At 43.8% G+C, this 19,887-nt stretch overlaps 1 protein-coding gene and 1 long non-coding RNA gene across 3 annotated transcripts; one reads left to right on the top strand and one right to left on the bottom strand.

Moving 5' to 3' along the window:
- The first annotated feature begins 486 nt into the window (after positions 1 to 486).
- Positions 487 to 1,434, top strand: LOC118598253. 2 transcript variants are annotated; one of them, XR_004947373.1, is made up of 2 exons: positions 487 to 544; positions 635 to 1,434. It is a non-coding gene; the product is annotated as an uncharacterized LOC118598253 (long non-coding RNA). The 2 variants fall into 2 exon arrangements; XR_004947374.1 differs by having other exon boundaries at positions 495 to 554.
- A 6,951-nt stretch (positions 1,435 to 8,385) lies between these two features.
- On the bottom strand, positions 8,386 to 10,146 carry LOC118598250 (E3 SUMO-protein ligase KIAA1586-like). The gene has a single exon (XM_036210840.1). It carries the CDS (start codon positions 10,032 to 10,034, stop codon positions 8,910 to 8,912), a length of 1,125 nt encoding a protein of 374 aa, XP_036066733.1. The 5' UTR covers positions 10,035 to 10,146; the 3' UTR covers positions 8,386 to 8,909.
- Between the last annotated feature and the right edge of the window lie 9,741 nt (positions 10,147 to 19,887).

Raw genomic sequence — 19,887 nt, forward strand, 5'->3', positions numbered from 1 at the left:
CTATGTGGGGTCAGGTGTCTTGCCCTGGGACACTTGAACACATGGATGCGCAGAGTGGGAACTGAACCTGAGATTTTTTTCAGGGGTTGGCTGGTCCACCACTGCACAACAGCCGCGCCTTTAATATGAGGATAAAACCAACAGGAGCCATTTTGAAATGTTTTTTTTCACGACTGTCCCCTGCAGCTCTGACCGGGGTAGAGGGAGGGTACGGGTAGTGATAGGGTTGTGCATACATTTATCTCATATTTGCTTTTTATGATTTTAACTTCTTTTCTCTTTCTGCTCATTTGAGGTCGAGCTCAGCTGGTATCTGGAAGGTTGCAGTCATCCTAAGCTGAAGGCTGTCTGGAGGCTGACACATTACAGATACTCGAAGGGGCTGACGCAGACCTATTGCATTGAACTATGACATTAATTATAGTAGAACCAGTTTGAGGCTGTTTTTCCTTCCACACCTTGAGAGCAGCAAATGTAAATATAACCAAGACCGCCCCTGAAAGGTTATAAATATGGAAACCCTGAACCAAGATCTTCAGAGCGGGTGGAGACTGGTTTGAACATTCTCTTTCTGTTCTCCTTGTGCAAGTAAAATCTGATTTAAGAACTGACCCCTCTCTTGTCTTCCTTTCAGAGAAATGTTTCAGGTTGTTTGAACCTAACATTTAATTGGTCCTTCGAGCCGGATCCCAAGACATCCACGAGGTTCCGGCAGGTGCGGGGAAACCAGGGCGAGACTGTGGCCACAGCAGGTTCACCAGGAACCTCATCCCACCTTTAGGGATTCCAGGTTTCAGCGCACCGGTCGGGATCCGTGGATTGACGGGGAGTCGAAGAAGAAAGACAACAGAGGGTGAGTGTGTCTTTGGTTGAAAAGAGAAGAATGACTGAGGGTCATAGAACGTAAAACCCTGTAAATCCTAGGCTCTAACAGGTGCTGAGGGACGGCGAAGTCCAAAGGGGACGGCGGAGACCAACAAATTCTGCACGCAAAAAAACAAAAAACAAAAAAAAAAGGGGGACGGCAGAGTCCGACAAATTCCGCAAAATGAGACGACGAAGTGTGATACGTCAGATCGGTGGAGACCAACAAATTCTGCAAGCAAAAGTAAAAAAAAAAAAAAAGTGAGAGAGTGTGAGTGTGGTTGGAGTTTAGAATACCACTTGGTATTTTAAACTCATGCAAAGCAGTGGGAACAAATAATAGACTGGTGTGGATGCAATAGGCAAGAATTCTCCACTCGAAAGAGTTGAAGTGAGAATTACCACATCAGGTTGAGCTGCTATCCCACTGGATGAATCCCAGCCTATAGAACAGCCTAGGTGTTGACAGGACTGGACTAAATTCTCTAAAATACTGGTATTTAAATAAATACATAAATAAATAGTATACATAAAAATAAATTATATAAATGAAATAAAAGACTAACAAGAGAAAAAAAGGAAACACTGCAGTGAAAAAATTGAAAAAAAAAAACAGAAATTAATGAAACATTAAAATAATGAATAACAGATTTAATGACAGTTTGGACATGTTCAGAGGAGAGACAGTGAATATATTGGTAGAAGGATGCTGAGTCTAGAGCTGCCAGGAAAGAGGTCTAGAGGAAGACCAAAGAGGAGGTTTATGGATGCAGTGAATGAAGACATGAAGGTGGCTGGTGTTAGAGTGGAGGATGCTGAAGACAGGCTTAGATGGAGGGAACTGATTCGCTGTGGCGACCCCTGAAGGGAAAAGCCGAAAGGAAAAGAAGAAGAAGAAGAAGATTTAATGACAGTCTTCATACACAGAATTTAACAACAATACAGGACGCGATAAAAATTCAACCACGAAAAATGATGAAAAAGATGAATTTAAACGTCTAAACGGTTAGGTTTTACAGAAAAGACAGGAGGCCTTTTCAGCCTCATCAGCTACAGGCAGTGAGTGTTCTTTGTGTTGATAGTCTGTTATCTTGTGTTTTTGTCTGAGTTTGAACAAGCCGGCTGTTAGTGTCTTTGTGTGTTTTTGTAAAAAAAAAAAAAAAAAAAGATAGTTGTTGAGTTAAATGGCTCAGTTGAGAAATAAGTAAGTAAGTAAGTTTTATTTATATAGTACCTTTCACAGACAAAAGTCACAAGGTGCTTCACAAGTTAAAAGCATAAAAACAAATACTTCAAAAGATAAGAAAAGACAAAGCTTCCCCGATTGAAAACATAAAAGACAATAGCGGAGCGATGCGGAGCGGCGCGGAGGGTCCGCGCGGTGCAGCGCAACGTTTCGCCGTCTGGCCTATTTTTTCCATGAGCCGCGAGCGCTCCGCGTCAATACTGGCAGGAAGTTGCATCAAAATACATGAGAAAATCCGGTTTATTTTCAAAATAGAACCAATTTTTCCCAATAAAACCCCGCGATTGACAAATGTGATCATGTTTTTGTGTCTAAACAGACTTCTTCTTTTCCTTTCGGCTTTTCCCTTCAGGGGTCGCCACAGCGAATCAGTTTCCTCCATCTAAGCCTGTCTTCAGCATCCTCCACTCTAACACCAGCCACCTTCATGTCTTCATTCACTGCATCCATAAACCTCCTCTTTGGTCTTCCTCTAGACCTCTTTCCTGGCAGCTCTAGACTCAGCATCCTTCTACCAATATATTCACTGTCTCTCCTCTGAACATGTCCAAACCATCTCAGTCTGGCCTCTCTGACTTTATCTCCAAAACCTCTAACATGTGCTGTCCCTCTGATGTATTCATTCCTGATCCTATCCATCCTGGTCACTCCCAAAGAGAACCTCAGCATCTTCATCTCTGCTACCTCCAGCTCTGCTTCCTGTCTTTTCTTCAGTCCCACTGTTTCTAGTCCAAACAACATGGCTGGTCTCACCACAGTCTTGTACACCTTTCCTTTCATTTGTGCTGAAACTCTTCTGTCACACATCACACCTGACACTTTTCTCCACCCATTCCAACCTGCTTGCACTCTCCTCTTCACTTCTTTTCCACACTCTCCATTACTCTGTACTGTTGACCCTAAATACTTAAACTCCTCCACCTTCTTTATCTCTTCTCCCTGTAACCTCACTCTTCCACTCTGGTTCCTCTCATTCACACACATGTACTCTGTCTTACTGCGGCTAACCTTCATTCCTCTCCTTTCCAGGGCAAACCTCCACCTCTCTAACTCCACCTCCACCTGTTCCCTGCTCTCACTACAAATCACAATATCATCTGCAAACATCATAGTCCATGGTGATTCCTGTCTAACCTCATCCGTCAGTCTGTCCATCACCATTGCAAACAGGAAGGGGCTCAGAGCTGATCCCTGATGTAATCCCACCTCCACCTTGAACTCCTCTGTCACCCCTACAGCACACCTCACCACTGTCTTACAGCCCTCATACATGTCCTGCACTGCTCGGACATACTTCTCTGTCACTCCAGACTTCCTCATACAATACCATAGTTCCTCTCTGGGCACTCTGTCATAAGCTTTCTCCAGATCTACAAAGACACAGTGGAGCTCTCTCTGACCTTCTCTGTACTTCTCTATCAACATCCTCAAAGCAAATGTTGCATCTGTAGTGCTCTTTCTTGGCATGAAACCATACTGCTGCTCACAAATGTTCACTTCTGCTCTTAGTCTGGCTTCCACTACTCTTTCCCACACCTTCATTGTATGGCTCATCAGCTTTATTCCTCTGTAGTTACCACAACTCTGCACATCTCCCTTATTCTTAAAAATGGGCACCATCACACTTCTCCTCCATTCCTCAGGCATCTTCTCACCACCTAAGATCCTGTTGAACAACCCGGTCAGAAACTCCACTGCCATCTCTCCTAGACACTTCCATACCTCCACAGGTATATCATCAGGACCAAGAGCCTTTCCACTCTTCATCCTCTTCAAAGCCCCTCTCACTTCACCTTTACTAATCTTTCTTACTTCCTGCTCCACAACCGTCACCTCTTCTACTCTTTGTTCTCTCTCATTCTCTTCATTCATCAACTCTTCAAAGTATTCTTTCCATCTTTCCATTACACCACTGACACCTGTCACCACATTACCATTCCTATCCTTGATCACCCTAACCTGCTGCATGTCCTTCCCATCTCGATCTCTCTGCCTTGCTAGTCTGTACAGGTCAGTCTCTCCCTCCTTACTACCCAACCTAGCGTACAAGTCATCATAAGCTCTTTGTTTGGCCTTTGACACCTCTACTTTCACCTTACGCTGCATCTCCCTGTACTCCTGTCTACTCTCCTCAGTCCTCTCAGTGTCCCACTTCTTCTTAGCTAGTCTCTTACTCCGTATACACTCCTGCACCTCCCCATTCCACCACCAAGTCTCCTTATCAACTCTCTTTCCTGATGACACACCAAGTACACTCCTACCTGTCTCCCTGATCACATTAGCTGTAGTTATCCAGTCATCTGGGAGTACCTCCTGACCACCCAGAGCCTGTTTCAACTGTTTCTTAAAAGTCATGCAACAATCTTCTTTTTTCAGCTTCCACCAGTTTGTCCTCTTCTCTGCCTTTGCCCTCTCTTTCTTCATCTTCTTCACCACCAGAGTCATTCTACACACCACCATCCTGTGCTGTCTGGAAACACTCTCACCAACCACTACTTTACAGTCACTGATCTCCTTCAGATTACACCGTCTACACAAGATGTAGTCTATCTGTGTGCTTCTACCTCCGCTCTTATAGGTCACTCTATGTTCCTGTCTCTTCTCAAAGAATGTATTCACTATCGCCATTTCCATCTTTTTTGCAAAATCAACCACCATCTGTCCTTCTACATTCCTCTCCTGGATACCAAACCTGCCCATCACCTCCTCATCACCTCGGTTTCCTGCACCAACATGACCATTGAAATCTGCACCAATGACAACTCTCTCATTTCCAGGGATGCTCATCATCACTTCATCAAGATCCAACCAGAACTTCTCCTTCTCTTCCAGCTCACATCCTACCTGTGGGGCATACCCACTAACAACATTGAACATGACACCCTCCATTTCTATCTTCAGACTCATCACTCTATCTGACACTCTTTTTACCTCCACAACACTCCTAACAAACTCCTCCTTTAGGATAACTCCTACTCCATTTCTCTTCCCATCTCCACCATGATAGAACAACTTGAACCCTGCTCCTAAACTTCTAGCCTTGCTACCTTTCCACCTGGTCTCCTGGACACACAGTATGTCTACCTTTCTCCTCTGCATCATGTCCACTAACTCTCTACCCTTTCCTGTCATAGTTCCAACATTCAAAGTCCCAACTCTCAGTCCAACACTAGTGACTTTCCTCTTCTCTCTCTCCCTACGAACCCGCCTTCCTCCTCTCCTTCTTCCACCAACAGTAGTCCAATTTCCACCGGCACCCTGTCGGTGAACAGCACCGATGGCGGTCGTTGTTAACCCGGGCCTCGACCGATCCGGTATGGATTTCGTAGGTCTGATTCGCATATTTGATTTGGCAAGATTTTACGTCGGATGCCCTTCCTGACACAACCCTCTGTATTTATCCGGGCTTGGGACCGGCACAATGAGACCCTGGCTTGGGCCCCCTCGTGGCTGTATTGTGTCTAAACAGACTGTAGAGATGAAAATATGCATACAATCAAAACACACAGACACGCGTCCACGACAGCCCCCACCCCGGACACCACAGATCTCCGAAGTGGGTGTGCTGGGCTTCATGGTTCTGGGAGGAAAAAAAGCAGGGCAGACGGGACCCCCAATGCAGTGGGGGCACACTGGAGCGAGGCATGGGGGTGAACGAGAGAGAGGCAGAGGAGCGGTTCTTCTTGGAGGAAACATCAGGTAATATTTTTAGTTTATTAATTTACCGACGGAAACACGTGGGAGCGCATGCGTGCATACAGACACACAACAAAACAGACAGACACGCACACGCGCGCACACTCCGATCAATGAAGTGGGCCGATTGCGGAGTTGGGGGGCGGGGTCTGTGTCAACAGGGGCAGAGACCATCCCCTTTTAGCAGAAACATGGGGTGATATCCTGGTTATTGACCATGATGGCAAAAAAAGCAATAGCTCTAGCAGAAGCGCCCATCGACCGTCGCGAAAAAAATCGCGTCTGGTGTGACCAAGAGAGCGCCGCTCCGCGGCGCGCACTCCGCTCCGCGCTGCTTCACGGCACTATCGCGGCGCTATCGCGTCTGGTGTGACTCCAGCGTAACTGTTCTGTGTTTAGGACCCCCCGTGTTGCTCGTCGTGGGGGTGATCTTGCCCTCATCCACAGGGATAGTTTCTCATGCAGATCCTTTTAACTCTTTTGAGCTTCAAATTACTAAGGTTGGAATTACCAATGCCTTTTCTTGTGCCTTAATATATAGACCTCCTGGTCCTGCACAGGTGTTTTTAGAGGAATTTGCTGAATTTTTAACTTCTATGATCAAATTTGAGAGATTCTTAATTCTTGGGGATTTTAATATACACATCAATGACACCTCTTGTAGTGTAGCAACTGAATTGCTGTCACTCACTGATTCATTTAATTTAAATCAACATGTATCTGGTCCCCAGTGCTTTAAGTGGACAACATGAAGTGGCGGTGCTCTGTTTATCGGAAGTCGAAACATAAAATAGAATCTTGAATGTAAATATTAATCGATAAAAAGAAGTCCTTTTTTCAACGTGTCTTACAGTTTTTCCCAATTGCTAAAACACTAAGTGCCATTCTCCAAACAAGCTCATCAATTGCTTTAACTCTTTTCTCAAAAACATCACTCTTTGGTCAAAACCTAAAACACAATTTGCAGTTAACACACAATTTTCAAAACTCCAATTCACTCTTTGCGGAACACAAGACACATTTTCACTTTTAAGACACAGTCGGCATTCACAACACACAAGGTGCAAAACATTAACACAAAGAGGAAAAACTCAAACTCTGTTCCAACACAGGAGTCATCATTAACACACAACTGGTCAAAGCTGAAGACACTTTTTGCTAATCAACTGCACTGAATATAAAGGCAGTTCTGGAGCAACTAAACAGCTAATAATGAAAAATGGAAAACAGATAAAGACAATTGAGACCCAGACCCACATTGGGACCCGAACCCCCACCCAGACCTGCACCCAGGCAGTAATTTTCTCCATGTCTTCTATGTTATTTACTGTTTTCTTTTTTCTTTCTAGGGTGTTTTTGAATTTGATTCAAGGGACAGGACACATGAGTTTATTTTTGTGGATGAGGCTGGTTTTAATCTGGCAAAAAAGAAGGAGGAGAGGTAGAAATATCATTGGTCAACGGGCCATAGTGCAAATCCCAGGTCAGCGTGGGGGAAATGTCACACTCTGTGCTGCTATCAGTAACCTGGGAGTTCTACATCGCCATGCTGTTTTGGGTCCTTACAGCACACAACATCTTCTAACCTTTTTGGATGGTCTTCGTGATGCTGTTTTGGCTCAATTTCTTCAAGACAATGACAGGGACGATGCAGTTTTTGTTATTGTCTGGGACAATGTGAATTTTCAAAAGAGTCAGCTCATCAGACAGTGGTTCCACACAATTGAATTAGTTTTTCTTCCACCTTATTCTCCTTTCCTTAACCCAATTGAAGAATTTTTTTCAGCTTGGCGTTGGAAGGTGTATGAGAGAGAACCTTACATTCAGGAAAACCTGTTGCAGGCCATGGACATGGCCTGTGATGACATTTCCATTGAGTCCTTTCAAGGCTGGATCAGGCACACAAGATCATTTTTCCCCCGTTGTCTGGCTAGGGAATATTGCCTGTGATGATGAAGTCCTCTGGCCTGACCCAGCACAGAGACAAGATGGTGAAATGCAATGAATGCGAATCTATATTTATTGTGAAAATTAAAAAGAAATGGCAAATTAAAAATGAATCCCTGATACTTTTTACTGTTTAATTCCTCTGGTGTGTAGGTGGGTGTGTGTGTGGTGGTGGTGGTGGTGGGGGGGGGCATAGCTCTTTGTAAAACATTTTGTGAACAGTGTCAAGTGTTTTGTTGTGTAGTGTGTTGTGATTGCTGGATGTTTGTTAGTTTTGACGACAGAGTCTTCATTGTGAACTCATAGTGAGCTTCTGACTGAGGAGTCAAGAATTTTGTATATTTAGTTTATATTTTGAAAATTGTGTTTGGTGTTTTGGTGCGTAGTGTGTTGGATTTGATGTGTGTGTGTAAGTTTTGACAACAGAGTCTTCATTTTGACCTCAAACTGAGATTTTGATTCATGAGTTAAGTATTTTGTATATTTAGCTTATGTTTTGAAAATTGTTTTTGGTGTTTGGTTAAATTGGTCTAATGTTTCAGAAAATGTGTTTTAGCATTTGGAAAAAACTGTAATATGAAATAAGAAAGAGGGAGCTCAAGTCTAGTCTAAAAATAAATGTAGTCAAACACTAACATGTGTTTGTAAAATTATTTTAATGTGTGCACAGTTATAACATTCATTTTTAATTTTATGTAATAATAGAAAACCAGGCAAAAAACAACACTGTAACAAAAAATGCAACATTTTCTTAAGATTTAAAAACTATGTGATGCTGTCATTAAATGAAATGTGCTGATCAAAATACTGCCAAAATAATGTTCAAAATATACATAAATATACCAGAACTTAAAAACATTAATTCACTTTCACATTTGTACAGCTTCTTGAAAAGTGCATAGAACATGCTTAGAAAATAAATTTCTTATGTCCTCAAACTACACAATGTATATGAACAATAAACTAGACCAGCCAAATAAAAAACAGTAAATACAAAAAAAACAAACAAAAAAAAAAAAACCCAAAGCATTATTCTTCTTGGTCATTTTCTTTAGAAAAGGCCCCAACAGTTCTTGGGGTCCACTTTTTTTGCACTTGGTGCCTCACAAGACGTACAAGTTGCGCTTCTTCTGCCTGTTGCCAGCCATGATCTGACCTAAATTTGAGCATCAAACTGTCCCAAGGGTGGTCCATTGCATTTCACAAACATCAAGTTTGACAACCTCTTGATGTCGAGCGAATTTCTTTTATCAGTGAGGATGTCATTCATTGAACTAAAAGCTCGCTCACATTCACTCGTTGAAACTGCAATAGTGTGGACGGCTTTCAGAAGAGGCTCCAGGGCTGCTGGTGTCTTGGAAGCATTTATGTCTTTGTACTCCCTAAATCCTGAAACACTTTCCCTTTCCTCAATTTTGAGTCTCTCACATAAACGTCTGACCTCTGCATCTCCATACTGAATATTTCCGTTTGTTGGCCAAGTGTCAGACTGGAGGACCTGAATGTCTTTGAGGAAGAGACTGTCTTTATTTTCAGGTGAGGTTGTGCTGACATGTGAGGAAGTTGTTGGAGTCATCCTGCACCTCACATTTTCAGCCAAGCTACGAAAGAACTGTCCAGGATTTATTTTTGGAACTCTTGGATTTTCATGCAGCTGGACATTTCTAAAGACTTTCTTCTTCTCTGCTTCAACTGCAGTTTGTGTTTGTGGGCCTGGTGTGGATACCATTGACTCAAACACACGGATTTGCCGATCCAGCAACCTTTTGGCTTGATCCAATGTCATGTCACGTCTCTGAAGCATTCTTGAGAGGTCACTGAGTTCTGAGAGAGCATCATACATGACACCTCGATTAGCCACAAAGGAGACAGAAGTGAGAATGTCATGAAGTCCTTTGTATTTTGCTCTTTCTCTTGAATCCCTGGTTGTATCAGCGGCAGCAGCTTTGAAATGTATCTGCAGAGGTTGGTAGCTGTCCCATACTGCTTTCACTGTTCTCTCACTCGAAGCAACCCAACGCACTGACAAAACACGCCCTATCACAAGAAAGCGCTGTCCAACACTGAGCGCACTCTCAGTTAGCTCTCTTTGATTTTTTGGAGATGCATGGTAGAGGGAGTATAGCTGATCCAAAAAAAAATTGAAGTGATTCATTCCTCCAACCTCCTTCAAAACATCACATACTGCCAGTTCCAGTCTGTGGTTGGAACAATGCAAGACAAATAGGTTAGGGAATATGTGACAAAGTTGTGCAGCTACTCCTGCTTTCCTCCCAAGCATTACTGATGCTCCGTCACAAGCAAAGGCCAACAAATGGTCCTGTAAAAATTGAAGCTCAAAGCCATTTTGCTGAAGACATTTTAACAGTGCGTCAGTAATCTCCTTTGCTGAGGTCCCCTGTAGCTGAATCAGTTAAAAAAATATTGTATCTGGCTCTTCACCTGAAATAGCTGAGCGGAGGCACACAACTAACACAGCTTTTCCACTTGTTGTGGTGGATTCATCAATGAGCACACACAGTTTCCTCAGATTTATCACAATGTCATTAACTACTTTCTTTTTCATTTCAGCAGCAATGTGATCCAGTATATTTGCACATGTACTGTTTGAGTGCAAAACTCGGCCCATGTTCACTCCATTTAAAACTTGCAACTGGACATCAAGTGGCATGTCTGTGAAGGGACGCCCATGCTTGCCAATCTTGTATGCAGTTCTAAAAACATTACAGGTGGAAGCAAAATCAGCCTTTCGCATGTCCTCAATGTGTGTTTGTATGGTGTTTTTTCTTGCCATCTCTTTAATCTCATCTGCTTTTTTGTGAGATATTGAATCTTTGTGTTCTTTGATTTTCTTTCGCAGCGAGTGTTGTTGTGCAGCCTTTTCCTTTCCATTTGAAGAAACTAAGCACTGACTCCACTCATGTGAGACTCTCTGCCCTTGCTGCATATCAGTGCATCCATTAACATGGCTACAAATACTGCAGCCCAGCTTTTTATTTTTGCTCATTAGCCACTTTTACATTTGGGAGAAATAGTGTATTTGTTCTTGTGTCCAACATTCCGGCCAGTTTTGCTCTATACCTTGACTGTTTGGGTCGGTAAATGTGTCACTGGCACTCTCAACGTCTGTCGTCGCCGTGGGAACCGCTGCACTGTCACGCCGGCTGCTGCATGGACTAGCTTGTGTCTGACTCTGCCCACCTGTCGCCTTATCCTGGCTGTGTGAGGCTGTAACAACTTTCACTGCTCTCTCACAGAGAAAGAGTACGCATAAGCACTTTAACTGCTTGAATGTATAAGCAACCTCAACATAACACATAAAAAAAACTCTGCAACAGTCGCACTTTAAGTTTTCCTTTGGTGTATTCATATTACCCTGAACCACGCCCCAAACAAATTCTCAATTAACAGGTCCACCACCAATTAACACATTTACGAGCAGGAATGTACACAATACTCAATATTGTCTCTCAAATTGATCAGTTCTTTTCTCAGTCCCAGCTACGCGTAGCAAAATCCAAAAGAAATAAACAGGCTCGGTCTCACCGGTTTCTGTCCAAGTCTGTGAAGTTGGCATCCAATGGGAAAAAACATAGAAAAAATGGAAAGCAAAAACCCATGCGATGATCCATCCACAGAAAGGAAAAAGGTAATCCGGTGGCGTAAAGCAGGTAACCACAGAATGGCTCTGGACGTCGGGGGGGAGAATCCTCAGGCCTTCTCCTTTCTTCCTCCTCCAGACTCTGTCTCTGTGGTACACCTGGCTTCCTTTTTCTGCCCCGCCCCTTCCTTGACAGTCTTTTCCTGCTCCAGGTGCCCAGGCCTTGTTTTCCTATTAAAGTTCCTTTGTATTTGTTTTAAACAGTCCGTCCTTCTAAAAACACTGGCCACTTTATTTCTTACAGTATACAGAAAGCATGTTGCCCCTGCAAGGATGTTTTAACAACATGGTTACATATTTTTCAATATACTTTCAGTGTGGTGACAGTGTCACAGATCCCCCCCCCAGCCAGAGGCATGGGAGGTTTTAACCCATAATAAGGTTTAAGACTATCTATGTGCACCGTGTCATCTTGATCATGGTCTGGCCATTTTATTTTGTAGTTTAGCGGACCTAAGATTTTCGTCACTTCAGCAGGACCTGACCATTTAGGCGCTAACTTCGACGAAAATTTTTGTGAGGCTTTAGACTGTGGGTGAGCCCGAACCCAGACCAGATTCCCCACTCGAAACTGCGCAGTTCTTCGGTGGGTATTGTAATATCTGGCTTGTCTATGTCTGGAAACCCCCACTCTTTGCCGTACCTCCTGTGCAAGCTGGTGTTGACGTTCCATGAGCGTGTACTGTGGTTGACGTGGATCTGGAGGTGGTTTCTGGTAAAGCAGTCGTTCCAAAGGTCCTTTGAGGGTCCGACCCAAGGTTAGTTCAGCTGGGGAACGTCCGGTACTTTCATGCTGGGCAGTGTTAATTGCAAATCTAAATTCTGATAGCCATTTGTCCCATTCGTCATGGTGCTTGCCCACATATGATGCAATCATCGTCTTCAAGGTCCGGTTCACCCGTTCAGTCAGGTTGGTTTGTGGATGGTAAGAGGTAGTTAATTTCTGAATGACACCCCACTTTTTGCAAAGGTCAATTAGGAGCTGACTTGTGAATTGAGGCCCCCTATCTGAAACCAGGTACTTGGTACCCCCCAGCGGGTAAATATCTCATCCTTGAGGAAGTGGCATAAACGGGGCGTTTTGCTGTCTCTTAGTGGAACCATCTCCACCCATTTGGTGTAGTAATCTACTACCACTAATAAAAAGCAATTGCCTCTTTTACTCCTGGGAAATGGACCCATAAAATCAAGCCCCAGCACGTATGCCGGTTCTTCAACCTGGGTGGACTGTAGGAAACCAGCTGGCTTTTGATTACTTGGTTTGTATTGTTGGCAGACTGAACAGCATGTGACATGGTTCCAAACATCTTTTCGGATTGCGGGCCACCAGGCGACTTCCAGGATCCGTAACAGAGTCTTAAGCCGGCCTAAGTGAGCCCCCAGTGGATTGTCATGAAAGTAGTGGATCAGTTTTTTCGTGAGATTGCGTGGCACCACTAACTGATATTTTACACCTACGCCTTGGGTTGGTATGGTCCTATACAACACATCTTGCAGTATCTCCCATCCAATCCTATTCGCTTGTGGTCCGGTTGTGTCTGCTTTATTCCGCATTTCCTTGACCTCTGGATCTTGATGTTGTGCACGTGCTATTTCAGCCAAGGAAATGGGTAAACCTGTGGTGCAGGTATTGAGGCGATCAGAGGTGTAAGATGCAACGACAGCTGCTTGGTCTTCTTGGACGGCCCGGGATAAGGCGTCTGGTACCATGTTCACACATCCTTTCCTGTACTGAACCTCAAAGGTATATTGTTGCAGCCGTAGGGTCCATCTTGTCAATCTAGATGAGGTTTTGGGACAATTAAATGCCCAAGAGAGGGCGCTGTGGTCAGTGAAGACGGTGAATCTACTCCCTTAAATAATGCTTCCACTTTTCGACAGCCCAGACGACAGCCAAACATTCTTTTTCTGATGTGGAGTAGTTACGCTCAGCTCCCCGTAGAAGACGTGAAGCGTAAGCTATCACCTTCTCCCCCTCGTCTGACCGTTGGGTTAAAACTGCTCCTAACCCCAAGTCGCTAGCATCAGTTTGTACTTGAAAGGGTTGTGACGGATCGGGCTGAGCTAACACTGATGATGACTTTAGTGCTTGTTTGAGTCTGTCAAAACTCTCTTGACATTCGGTGGACCACTCCCACTTTACTCCCTTTCTCTTTAGGTGGTTGAGTGGAGCAGCAAGGTCTGCAAAGTGTGGTATAAACTTGTGATACCACCCCACTAGTCCCAGAAATCTCTGAAGATCTTTGATGTTCTTTGGGGTTGGATAGTTAGTCACTGCTGATGTTTTATCGACATCCGGCTCCACGCCCCTTTCAGTAACCATGTGTCCAAGAAATTTCAGGTTGTTCTTCAAGAAATGGCATTTCTTGAGGTTCAAAGAAAGGTTGCTGGCAGCCAGTTTAGCGAATACTGCTTGTAAGTCCTTCAAGTGTTGTTCTGGCGTAGGGGAGTACACTATGATATCGTCAATGTAGACGAAACATATGCGCCCTTTTAATTCTCCCAGGACTGTCTCCATTAAACGCTGAAAGGTGGCGCCTGCATTTTTCAGTCCAAAAGGCATGACTCTGAACTGAAAAAGACCCATGGGTGTGATGACGGCCGTTTTTTCTTTGCTTCTTGGATCCATGGCCACTTGCCAATAACCAGATTGCAGGTCAAGGGAGCTGAAACATCTGGCACCGTGTAGCGACTCCAGAATATCATGGATAATGGGCATGGGATAGGCGTCTAATGGGGTTTTGGCATTTAGCTGCCTGTAGTCAGTACAGAAACGATAAGTCCCATCTGGTTTCTTAACCAATACTACAGGTGAACCCCAAGATGACTTGGAAGGCTCTATGATTCCATCACTTAACATTTGATTTAGATGCTCTTCAATGATTTGTCGCTTCAAAGGCGAGACTCTGTAAGCTCTGGTTCGGACTGGAATCTCGTCATTTGTTAGGATGTGGTGTTGTATTATATCAGTCCTCCCCAGCTTCTCCGTACAGACTGTTGGCCACTCCTGAAACAGCCTTTGCATTTGAAGTGGGTGGTCTTTGCACACATCTTTAGGTTCCACTCCAGCCATTGGGTCTTGGGTTACAAATGGTAGTAATGAAGAATCCAGCAGCACATACAGGTTCAGAGAGTTTTGAGACGGAGTCTATGACAGGTGTCCTGCGGTCCTGTTTAGGAACGGAAAGGAAAGGGCTTTATCTCTGAGACATACTTCATAGGAGTTGTTCCCGAAGTCAAACTGAGTCTTTGTTTTTCTCAGGAAGTCCAAACCCAGAATCAACGGGAAAGTCAGATGCTTATCAGCCATAATGTGGGTGTCGATAGTCCATACTGCACCATGCCAGGTGTAGGCCAACTTTACTTTACCCTCTGAGTTAGAGCCTGTCCATCTGCCAACACAAAAGTCAATGGGTCGCCAGTCTGCAGGTCATCACTTGTTTTTCTGATCCTTTGCCACAAACTCCTTTGCATAAGGGTGAAGGTGCATCCTGTGTCCAAAACAGCTTCTCCTTGTAGTCCTCTAGTCTCAATAGGGACGACTAGTAATGTAGGAGGTGAAGCTTTAGCTAGAGCCAGATGGTGACTCTGTCTGCTACCGCCCTCCAAGGTCCCGGAGACATGGTGGCTCTTGCTGGGATGTTTTTTCTTGGTCTTGCTGCTGGAGGCTTGACTGTTTACCTTTTCCCAGTAATGTTTCTTGGAGGCCCAGTCTCGCTCCACCATGGATCCGACTTTCACCAGCTGTTCCACCGTCTGCACCGTTCCTCTTAAACAACTCACCAGAGCAGGATTGCAGTTGTTCATGATTCGTCGCACCAGTTCACCTTCTCCCATGTCGGGTTTCCATTTTAAGCAGAGCGCTCTGTAATCATAAACAAAGTCCTGTAAACATTGACCTGGTGTCTGTACTAGATCCCTCAACTGCTCCTCTACTTCTGTTAAATAATCTGATGGTAGAAAAGCAGCTAGAAAGGCTTCTTTGAATTCCTTCCAGTTGTGTATTTTTGCCCTTTCAGCAGCCCACCAGTTTTTAGCAGAGTCTTTCAGGATGATAGATAACGTAGCCAGCAGCTCTTTGTCTGTGAGAGGGCGTAAAGAGAAGAAGGTTTCTACTTGCTCAATGAAGTTTAGCACATCTGCTGTGTCCCTTGATTCTCCAAAGGTTGGAAATTCTATTCGCACAGGAGGCTTGGACCCAAGAGCAGAGGCTCCAGACACAGAGCTGGTAGACGGCAAAGGTTCGCCTATTGTGGGTGTAGGAGAAAAAGACGAAGCTGAATATCTCACAGAAACAGATCTCATTAAATCATCAATCTCTTTTTTCCACCTTTCATCTCTTCTTTTAAAACAACCCAAAACTGCTTGTTCTAAACGTGTCAATGAATCATTTAGGTGTTGCTCTAAAGCATCAAACCTTTGATCTACATATTCACGGAAACCCTGCTCTCTGTTTATTGCGCTCTCTACTGAAGCTTTGAAATCTTCTTCTAGGGTATTTAGCTGCTCTCTTATGACATCACTAGAAACCAGGTTTTCATCATTAGCTGGGTTTTCATCATGAACTTCAGGTGATTCTTCATGTAAAGGCACTTCTTCATCAGCACTATTGTCCGTTTCATTATCTTCCTGTAGGTCATCAATATACATTTCACTTAGTAAGGATGAAATGTCCGATACTGCTTCTCTGAACGTGACTAAAGGACCCAGGTTACATTCAGGTGATTTTGATGTTTCCCCTCCTACGTCTTCTCTTCTGTCCTCCATTTTAATACATGTGCATAAAAAAACTCAAAGGTAATTGATTTAATATGTGCTTTGTGAGTTGCTTCACTATTAAAGCTCAAATCCCCATACTGGCCACCACTCTGTAACAACTTTCTCTGCTCTCTCACAGAGAAAGAGTACGCATAAGCACTTTAACTGCTTGAATTTATAAGCAACCTCAACATAACACATAAAAAAAAAACTCTGCAACAGTCTCACTTTAAGTTTGCCTTTGGTGTATTCATATTACCCTTAACCACGCCCCAAACAAATTCTCAATTAACAGGTCCACCACCAATTAACACATTTACAAGCAGGAATGTACACAATACTCAATATTGTCTCTCAAATTGATCAGTTCTTTTCTCAGTCCCAGCTACGCGTTGAAAATTCCAAAAGAAATAAACAGGCTCGGTCTCACCGGTTTCTGTCCAAGTCTGTGAAGTTGGCATCCAATGGGAAAAAACATAGAAAAAATGGAAAGCAAAAACCCATGCGATGATCCATCCACAGAAAGGAAAAAGGTAATCCGGTGGCGTAAAGCAGGTAACCACAGAATGGCTCTGGACATCGGGGGGGAGAATCCTCAGGCCTTCTCCTTTCTTCCTCCTCCAGACTCTGTCTCTGTGGTACACCTGGCTTCCTTTTTCTGCCCTGCCCCTTCCTTGACAGTCTTTTCCTGCTCCAGGTGCCCAGGCCTTGTTTTCCTATTAAAGTTCTTTTGTATTTGTTTTAAACAGTCGGTCCTTCTACAAACACTGGCCACTTTATTTCTTACAGTATACAGAAAGCATGTTGCCCCAGCAAGGATTTTTTAACAACATGGTTACATATTTTTCAATATACTTTCAGTGTGGTGACAGTGTCACAAGGCGTCAGCCTGAGAGTCCGCCTCAGTTTCCAACCGCGTTCTTTTAACATCCCGTAGCCACGAGATCATCATTGGGTTTTCATTAACGCTAAAGTCATTTCTTTTGCTTATTACATTGTTCAGACAAATCTTTCAGTTTGTGTTGACCGCTCGACCCTCCCCCTTGTGTGCTAAACAGGAAGTTCCCGCAGGCACCAAGAAGCCCAAATCCTGTAAACTTCTAAAGAGAAATAAAATGTTATTACTGATTTTATTTGTCAGAATAACCCTTTTTGAACAAGTATGTATTTTCCTAACACGTTCTTATTGCAAATTATTATTTTTTCCAGGATATTATTTGTCCTTACCGCAAGTTAGTCAAGTTAAAAATTGACCAATCAGACGCGTCAAAACAGCGTGTGGTGCCCGCTGGCCCCCACCTTGAGCATTTGATTGACATCTTCTCCCGAGCTGCTTTCAGTGAACAGCCAATAAGCTTACTCATGATTGTCGACAGTAGCTGCCCTAAAAACGCGACTCAGACAAACTCGTCTATCACTGTCAGTAGATTTGGCGCCGGAGCTAAGGCATTTATACGGGGATGTTACTCCCTCTGTCCAGTGATAACATGGTGTAGAGATGCCCACTGACGTTGACGTACAAATTTGGCTTGCTATCTGCCAAGCGCAATGAATTGTGGGATACCTTCACTTTTGTTTTTCTAGGTAAATTCGATTTTAAATATGGGTTTTTTTTGTCTTGGGCTGCACGGTGGCGCAGTGGTTAGCGCTCTTGCCTCACAGCGAGAAGGCCCCGGTTCGACTCCCGGCTGGGACCTTTCTGTGTGGAGTTTGCATGTTCTCCCCGTGCATGCGTGGGTTTTCACCGGGGACTCCGGCTTCCTCCCACCGTCCAAAAACATGCTTCATAGGTTAATTGGTGACTCTAAATTGTCCCTAGGTGTGAATGTGAGAGTGTATGTGTGTGTGATTGAGGCCCTGTGACAGACTGGCGACCTGTCCAGGGTGTACCCCGCCTTCGCCCATCAGTAGCCGGGATAGGCTCCGGCACCCCCGCGACCCCGAAAGGGACGAAGCGGACAAGAAGATGGATGGATGTTTTTTGTCTGTGTGAGTTGCTGTCTGGTTGTGTTACTCTGTTTTTCTCTTTATTATTTTATCTGGATGTGTTTACTTCTGTTTGCACCATAAGTGAGAGAGAGGGGAAGGATAATCAGGAGCTTGTGTTGTCCTGTTAGAATAGCGCGCTGAGAGGTATAAAAGAAATTATGCACTGTGTCATCTCTCATGTGCAGGATGTCTTGCGCGTGCTTCGTGATTCCTCTGCATATTCAAGTCTAAATAGATCTAATCAGAGCACCGGACGGTCCTAGTTAGGTGAGAAGTGCCGGTGCTCTAACGTGTGATTTAGAGAAGTCCCGGTGCTCAGCACCGGAGCGCACCAGCCCACTTAAAGCACTGCTGGTCCCACTCATAAGAAAGGTCATACATTGGACCTCGTCTTTTCTTTTGGTCTTAATGTTGCCAAGCTTAGTGTTGTGGACATTCATGTCTCGGACCACAGCTGTATCTATTTTCAAGTACTCGCCCACCTTCCTTCTTATTCACATAAAGTTAGATCCCAAAGACGAATCATAAATGAAGTTACAGTTGAGGCATTTTCGGAAATGTTTGAGCCCAGTTGCTGTGACGGCATCAATAATGTTGATTCTTTTCCTTGGTCTTTTAATAATTATTGTCTGTCTGTCTTGAATGAGGTTGCCCCTGATATATCTAAAACCTCTACACGTAAAAATTACTACCCCTGGATGAATCAAAATATCATGGAATGTAGGAGAATGTGTCGCAAGGTTGAACGTCTGTGGAAGTCCACTAAGTTAGAAGCGCACAGACTCCACTTAAAAGAGCTGATCTCATCACTCAATGAAACAATTAAGCAGGCAAGGTCAGATTATTTTTCCAATCTGGTGAACACAAACAAGAAAAATCCCAAAATCTTGTTTGAAACTATCAATACCATTGTATCACCTTCAGCTCTCCCAGTGCCTGTTTATTCAAAAGTGACTGCAACAAATTTCTAAACTTCTTTGTGGAAAAGATTAACAACATCACGGCTAGTATAACACTACCTTCAGGTAGTACTCTTAGTGCTCCTTCTTCCTCTTCTTCTTTATGGACTTGGTCCTCTTTTTCACCTGTGACTCTGGAAGACGTTATAGTCATTCTAAAAACAGTAAAACCCTCTTCCTCCCCTCTTGATATTGTACCCACCTCACTGTTTTTGAAGGTATTTGATGTACTTTGTCCACAGGTTGTCAAACTGATAAATATTTTATTGTCAACTGGTGCAGTGCCCAATTCTCTCAAACCGGCAGCATTAAGTCCAGTATTAAAGAAGCCAAATTTGGATCCACTGGAGCCAAGCAGTTATCGGCCAATATCAAAATTGCCATTTTTAGCAAAGATTATGGAGAAAGTTGTTGCAGGTCAGTTTACACTTTTTGTGAATACATTTGGTATTTTAGATCAGTTTCAGTCTGGGTTCAGAAAACTACATTCTACAGAGACTGCCCTCTTAAAAGTTTCTAATGACATTCTGATGGCCGCAGACTCAGGTCAATACACAGTTTTAGTTTGGTTGGATCTGTCCTCATCCTTTGACACAGTCGACCATAAGACATTATTATGTCGACTACAAGAAGATTTTGGAATATCTGGGACTGTACTTTCATGGTTCGCTTCTTACCTCTCCCACAGAACAACTGTCATGTATGCAAATCGTTTAATATCTGAAGTTGCCCACTTGTTGCATTGTGTCCCGCAGGGCTCAGTTCTT

The sequence above is a fragment of the Oryzias melastigma genome, unplaced genomic scaffold (assembly GCF_002922805.2).
Source record: "Oryzias melastigma strain HK-1 unplaced genomic scaffold, ASM292280v2 sc00260, whole genome shotgun sequence".
NCBI lineage: Eukaryota > Metazoa > Chordata > Actinopteri > Beloniformes > Adrianichthyidae > Oryzias > Oryzias melastigma.